This window comes from Bison bison, unplaced genomic scaffold, assembly GCF_000754665.1.
Source record: "Bison bison bison isolate TAMUID 2011002044 unplaced genomic scaffold, Bison_UMD1.0 scf7180017864327, whole genome shotgun sequence".
NCBI classification, from domain to species: domain Eukaryota; kingdom Metazoa; phylum Chordata; class Mammalia; order Artiodactyla; family Bovidae; genus Bison; species Bison bison.
The window spans coordinates 7,401,932-7,407,896 of NW_011494899.1; the positions used below are offsets into that span (position 1 = coordinate 7,401,932).

General features: G+C 45.3%; 1 protein-coding gene across 1 annotated transcript in view; it reads left to right on the plus strand.

Moving 5' to 3' along the window:
* The first annotated feature begins 468 nt into the window (after nucleotides 1-468).
* The window catches only part of GNPTAB (N-acetylglucosamine-1-phosphate transferase, alpha and beta subunits), a 74,398-nt gene continuing 68,901 nt past the window's right edge, over nucleotides 469-5,965 (plus strand). Inside the window, exon 1 of the mRNA XM_010853439.1 lies at nucleotides 469-4,479. Coding sequence (XP_010851741.1) covers nucleotides 4,477-4,479 — 3 coding nt within the window. The 5' untranslated portion in view covers nucleotides 469-4,476. The remainder of the gene's footprint in view (nucleotides 4,480-5,965) is intronic.

Consider the following 5,965-nt stretch of genomic DNA (forward strand, 5'->3'; position numbering starts at 1 on the left):
AAAGCAGAACCCAATCCAAACCCACAGGGAGGGCCCTCTGGATAGGTACCAATGTCCACTGAAGTGCATTGCCTTCAGTGATGGTAGCAGGTAAACTAGTTGATCTGGGCAAGACCTGTGGCCTCTGGGAGCCTCAGTTTCCTCACGTATAAATGAATGATTATCCCTTTTAGCTCAGAGACTTCTGATTTTAAATGTTTGTCCTCTGTTGATATTGTGTAGACTATTTTTTGGACCATGGGACACGACTGAGCGACTTCACTTTTACTTTTCACTTTCACTTTTCACTTACATGCATTGGAGAAGGAAATGGCAACCCACTCCAGTGTTCTTGCCTGGAGAATCCCAGGGGCGGGGGAGCCTGGTGGGCTACCGTCTATGGGGTCGCACAGAGTCGGACACAACTGAAGTGACATAGCAGCAGCAGCAGGTGGCATGTGGGATCTTAGTTCCCTGACCAGGGATCAAACCTGTGCCTCCTGCAGTGGAAGTGCAGAGTCTTAACCACTGGACCACCAGGGAAGTCCCTGTGTAGACTTTAACACTTGCTTTTGAAGTAAAAGATGTTATTTTAGGGTCATCATTATTATTTAGTACATTTTATATGCAAATCCACAATCCCATATCTGAAAATTCTACTGAATTACCTCAGTATCTTTTAGAATGAAACGTGTGAGTATTCACAGTCAGTGAGGAAAGTAAAGACTATAAATAGCTTCAAGTCAGTTTAGATCGGGTTTTGCCACCAAATGAGGTCAGGTCAGGTTTTGCTGCCAAATAAAGATCTACAGTGTTGAGAGCTTTTTGGATTTTCAGATTGTGAATAAAGGGTTGTAGATCATCTCTGGGTATGTGAGTGTCAGCGTGCATGCATGTGTATAAAATATATCACTTCCTTTACGTGTTTGAGGAAGTGATATATTCCTAAGTATGGAAACAAAGAAGTATCCGAAAATGAACTTCAATGAGCAAGTCAGACAAGTTCAGATAGAATCTGCCCGTGTGGGGCAGTAACTTTTCCCTGGCCTCTCTCCTCTTTTGTTCACCTGCCTTCTTATTGTGAATTAGTTAGATACTGTTCAGTGAAAAAGAAGACTGAAAACTGGGTCCAACTCCAGTTTCTCATACTGGCTTAGTTTCAAGAAAGAAATTAGTTGTTTGTATTTGATTAGCTCCCTCATTAAACAGATACATTTTGATTGTGTTCTTTGCCAAAAGCAAGAAGTAGGTGAAGTTATAGGAACCTGGCCTGAGAACTGGGAGGCAGCCTCTGGCCTGCTTCTAGCTCCACCATAAACTGACCCTCAGTGGTATTGCTTTGTGTAGATTCCTTTTGGGGGTGGAGAAGACTTTCATTATTAAAAACGGTTTAAAATTTCTAGACTGGATTTCTGACACCCGCATTTTTTCTTTAATGTTCTGTGAATTTACATTTATGGGGAAGCATGAATTATAATGTAATGGAGTTTGTGCTACAGAAAAAATGCCAGTGGCTGCATTGAGCTTCTTTTTTTGGCCATGCCACAGGGTTGCAGGATCTTAGTTCCCTGACCAGGGATTGAATCTGTGCTTGGCAGCGAAAGCACAGAATCCTAACACTGGATGGCCACGAAATTCCCATACTGAGCCTCTTTAAATGGTATCTTTTGTGGGGCGGGTTGGAAGAGATACATACTCTTGCTGTCAAAGCAGATACCTTGTCATTTTTCCCTGCTGTATTCTTAGCACCTCAAAAGTGCTTGGTACCTAGTAGGTGCTAAATGCTTGATGGGTGAATGAATGAATTGGGGTGATCTTAAGCAACATCTCTTGAAGCTCATTTTCAGAAAAGGTAAGTTTTCTATTCTGATGCAGATCGTCTGTACTTGCCTTTTATTTCTCAGACATGATTGTTCAAGTTGTACCCTGCATGGTGGAAAATACTGTCAGATATGAAGAATTTTGTACAGCTCATCCTTGGCCATTTTTGTCAGGTTGAGATGAGGCCATGATACACCTATGAGTAACAATACAAGAGAGCAGGTAATTGAAAGCCTGAGTAGGTACACAACAATGGCCTAGAAAATCAGAGGAGGGGAAGAGGGTTGTGGGTCAAAACATTCTAGGGGAAGTTGAGACTGTTACAAGGAGGTGGGAGCCTTTTCTTTTTGAATTATTAGGGGTTTAAAAATGTCACTGGTATTAGCCAGCAGCACTTGGTTGCAAGTGAGAGAATCCCACCTCAGACCTGGGTTAGGAAAAAATTATAAAAAAATTTTTTTTATAATTGAAAAATATAGGGTGAAATTTCTGTATTTTCAGGATCAGATCGAGGTGCTCGAATGTTATCATCAGTACTCTTTGTTCCTGCTCTGCAGGGTTTAGTGAGTCTAGTTCTGACAGGCCTTCCTCGTATGGGAGCCAAGGTTGCTGGCAGCAACTCCAGCAGCTAGTCTTCCAATTTAGTAACCTTCCTCATCAGTGCCAGCTAGACCCAGGACGGCCTGCCTCGCCGGGGAGTGGGTGCCCTTGTGCCCTCGTTAACCACCTGGATCATCCCTGGGGCTCTGGTTATAGGTGGGACTGTCAGTTTCAACTAAACCAGGTGAAGTGAGAGGGGCTCCCCAGAGGGAGATGAGGAGGCTGCTGTCAAAACAGCGCCAGAGCAGCAACGTCCTAGCCTGGCTGATGGCTTTTAGCCCTTTACCTTGTTTAGGAAGATGTGAAAGTGGGTTGTTTCCGTTTTTCATTTTTAATGTCATGTTGTTAAATTACCTTGTTTTTCATTTTTAATATCATGTTGTTATTATCTGTGAAACTTGTATTCTTGGGTGGGCATAGTAATGTGGAGTTTTGTTAAACACAGTGCAGTGTGCCCTCATAATCTTTTAGTAACGATTCAATATATATTTTTAGTGGGTAATAGTTGTATTCAATTTGATTGACTTTTGAAGTCTAAATAGTGTTGACCTTATTAATGACATTAAGTAGGAAATTAAGAGAGAAAAACTTAACCCAACCTTTTTGCAGCATCTGTCACCCCCTGCATATAGAAATGCTCACTCCCTCTTTCTTCAAGAAGACCACCCCCCTTCTCCGCCGACGCCCGTTCTCCTTCTCCACTCACTGTTCTTTCTCAGGCTTTAATGCTGGGTCTCCCCAGGGTTTGCTCCTTGGCCGTCTTATCCTGGGCGGAGTTGTCATGTTTCAGACCCCCATCCTGATGCTTGTGACTCTGTTACCAAGTTCAGGCTTGCTCTGCTCACCACTTGATAGGCCAGTGAATCTGAGAGACAAGCTGTTGAGGCAAGGAATACGACTTTATTTGGAAAGCCGGCCGACTGAGAAGATGGCAGACTCAAAATAACCATCTTGTTGGGGTCTGGATGCGGGTTCTTTTACAGAGCCAGAGAGAGAGAAGCAATGGGGAACTGAAGTCAAAAGGCAGAATAGAGAAGGAGAGGCAGGGAGGAAGTGAAGTGGAAAGGGTCTTCAGTCTTGCAAAACATCTCAAGGAAGTGCCAGTCTACGGACAGGGATGTGTTAATCTTTTCTTTTTTTGTGGCCCTTCACAGGTGGGCGGGGTCAGATTTATCTCTTTGTGAGTTGAACAAAGGCACTCTAACAGCCAGGCCCAGGGGCAGGGTCCTTTGAGACAGGCCTTTATGATTATAATAACAGCAGCAACTAAAAGCAAGTCAAAGAAACACTTTCCAACATGGAGTCAGAATTGGCTTCTTCCTGTAACAGCTCCCCGTCTCCAGGGCCTTGCTGCCAGGCCCGGCTGCATACCTCCTCCTGGCTGCCTGCAGCCGTGTCCCAGCCATGTCCCTGTACCTCCCTGTGACACAGGGTGCTTCCTTCTCCTGGTGCTTTCTCCTCACTGCCTCCAGACATGACTGCAGAATAAGCCTTTAAATGATGTGGGATTCTTCTGGCTCGTGAGCTTTCTCGGAACATAGAGGAAGAACTTGCTCCAAGACCTCAACAAACCTTTCCAGGAACTGACCTCAGTTGGATCGTAGAGCTACCCCTAACAGATACCTTGGAAGAAGGAAGAGATTGCTTTTTGACCCATCTGATTCCTCCTGTGAAGTGGGGGCCCATCTCCTGAAGATCTGTTATGAGAAGGTGGAATTCCACTGGGAAAGAATAGTTCTTTGTCTCTGGGGGCTCCTGACTGTGACTGTTGTGTTGGTGAGCACAGCCAGTGGGTATCTTTATCTCCCACTTGCCCTTTCCTGTAGGGTTAGCTCTGCCTCTGCCCCTGGATGAGACCTCTGGTGGGCCTAACTCAGCCTGCTCTTCTCTCACTCGTAAGTAAGAAAAAGTCCTGTGATTGCTTCAGGTGACAAAACATAGTGTTAGGTCAGCATTAAAAGCCTGCAGTCACATGTCCAAACAGACCTTTGAGCCTGTTGAAGTTGAAGCTTCTTGCCTGCCTGGCCCAGGCCTGCTCCAGGTAGAAAGCCAACGACTGAAGAAGGCAGTTTGGCCATGGTGGGTTGTTTTTCTGTCCAGGAACCGGTTTCTGGGTTAGAGGACTGGGATGAAGGACAGGAAATGAGGGCTGGAAAGCCCTTCCTAAACAGGTATTGTTGCTTTGGGATTTGCTGGTGTCAAAGCTCATTCTCTTTCAAGTGCTTTCAAAGGGTACTTTAGAGACCCCACCCTGATCACCGTCACTTGCTTTTATTCTGCTGAGAGCTAATGTCCTTTTCTTTGGGCTTGTTGCTTGCTCCTTCCTCAGCCCCAGGAATCTGGCAACACTGTGGCCTTATCTCAGGGGACCTGCTGCTCTAGGGGACCACAGACCTGGTCTAAAGTGACCCTCCGCAGTACTTTCTTGTACACGGCCCATATCTCTTGCACAAGAGACCTTCATCCTTTGTAAGAGAGGAAAGATGCCTTTTTTCTCTCCTTTCCTCAGTTATCAGTCTTGTAACAAAAGACAGATCGGCAAGAGAAAAGCATACACATTTATTTTAGGTAAGGTTTACATGACATTGGAGCCTTCATAAGGAAATGAAGACTGAAGAAGCAGTTAAACCCGAGTGACATAACGCTAGGTTTGACAAAGAGTAGAGAGTAGCAGGGAAAATGCGATAGGACAAAAAAGGGTATGAGCTCTGAGACACGTGGACTGTTCATTCAGATTCCTTGTGGCATCCCTCTGTCTTTGGAGATAAGGGTTTCTCCTTCCTGTGTAGAGAGGGTCCCTCTCAAGTTTTATGATCTGCTTCAGGGGAAGGTCAGAAAATCCTTTTTATCTGCTGTTTCTCAGCTTCCTTCAGCTTGAAGTACTCAGTTTGCCAAGGTGCCATATTTTGAGGTAGCCCTTTCTGATCTCTGAAGGGGCTTCCCTGATAGCTCAGTTGGTAAAGAATCCGCCTGCAATGCGGGAAACCTGGGTTCCATCCCTGGGTTGGGAAGATCCCCTGGAGAAGGGAAAGGCTACCCCCTCCAGTATTCTGGCCTGGAGAATTCCATGGACTGTATAGTCTATGGGGTCGCACTGAGTCAGACACGACTGAGCAACTTTCACTTTCTGATCTCAGATGTGAGGCAAATGTTGCAGCCACCCAACTGCATGAACCGGAGGTTGCCACCTTTGGTGATCCTAATTGAGTCTATGGGAAAGAGGTTTCTGTGCCTGTTCGTTAGATGAGGTGGAGCAGGATTAACAGAATGCCAGCAGCTTCTGAAAGCTGTCTTCTGAACCCTGCTGTAGTGATTTGGATGACTTTTCAACCACCTCCTTAGGAAACTTGGAATCTTGGTCCTGCACATCACTTGGGAATATGGTATCTGGTATTCTGGTGCCTTAGAAGAGATGTGTTTAGATGTACAACTTCTCAGTGCTGGTACCAACTGACTGAACTTGCCCAGGAGATGAAACTTATTTGCCATCTCTGCACTCAGTGTTCTGGGCTCAAAGATGTTATCTTTTGTTATTTTGGAATCCCTGTGCCCCAGCAAAGCACTT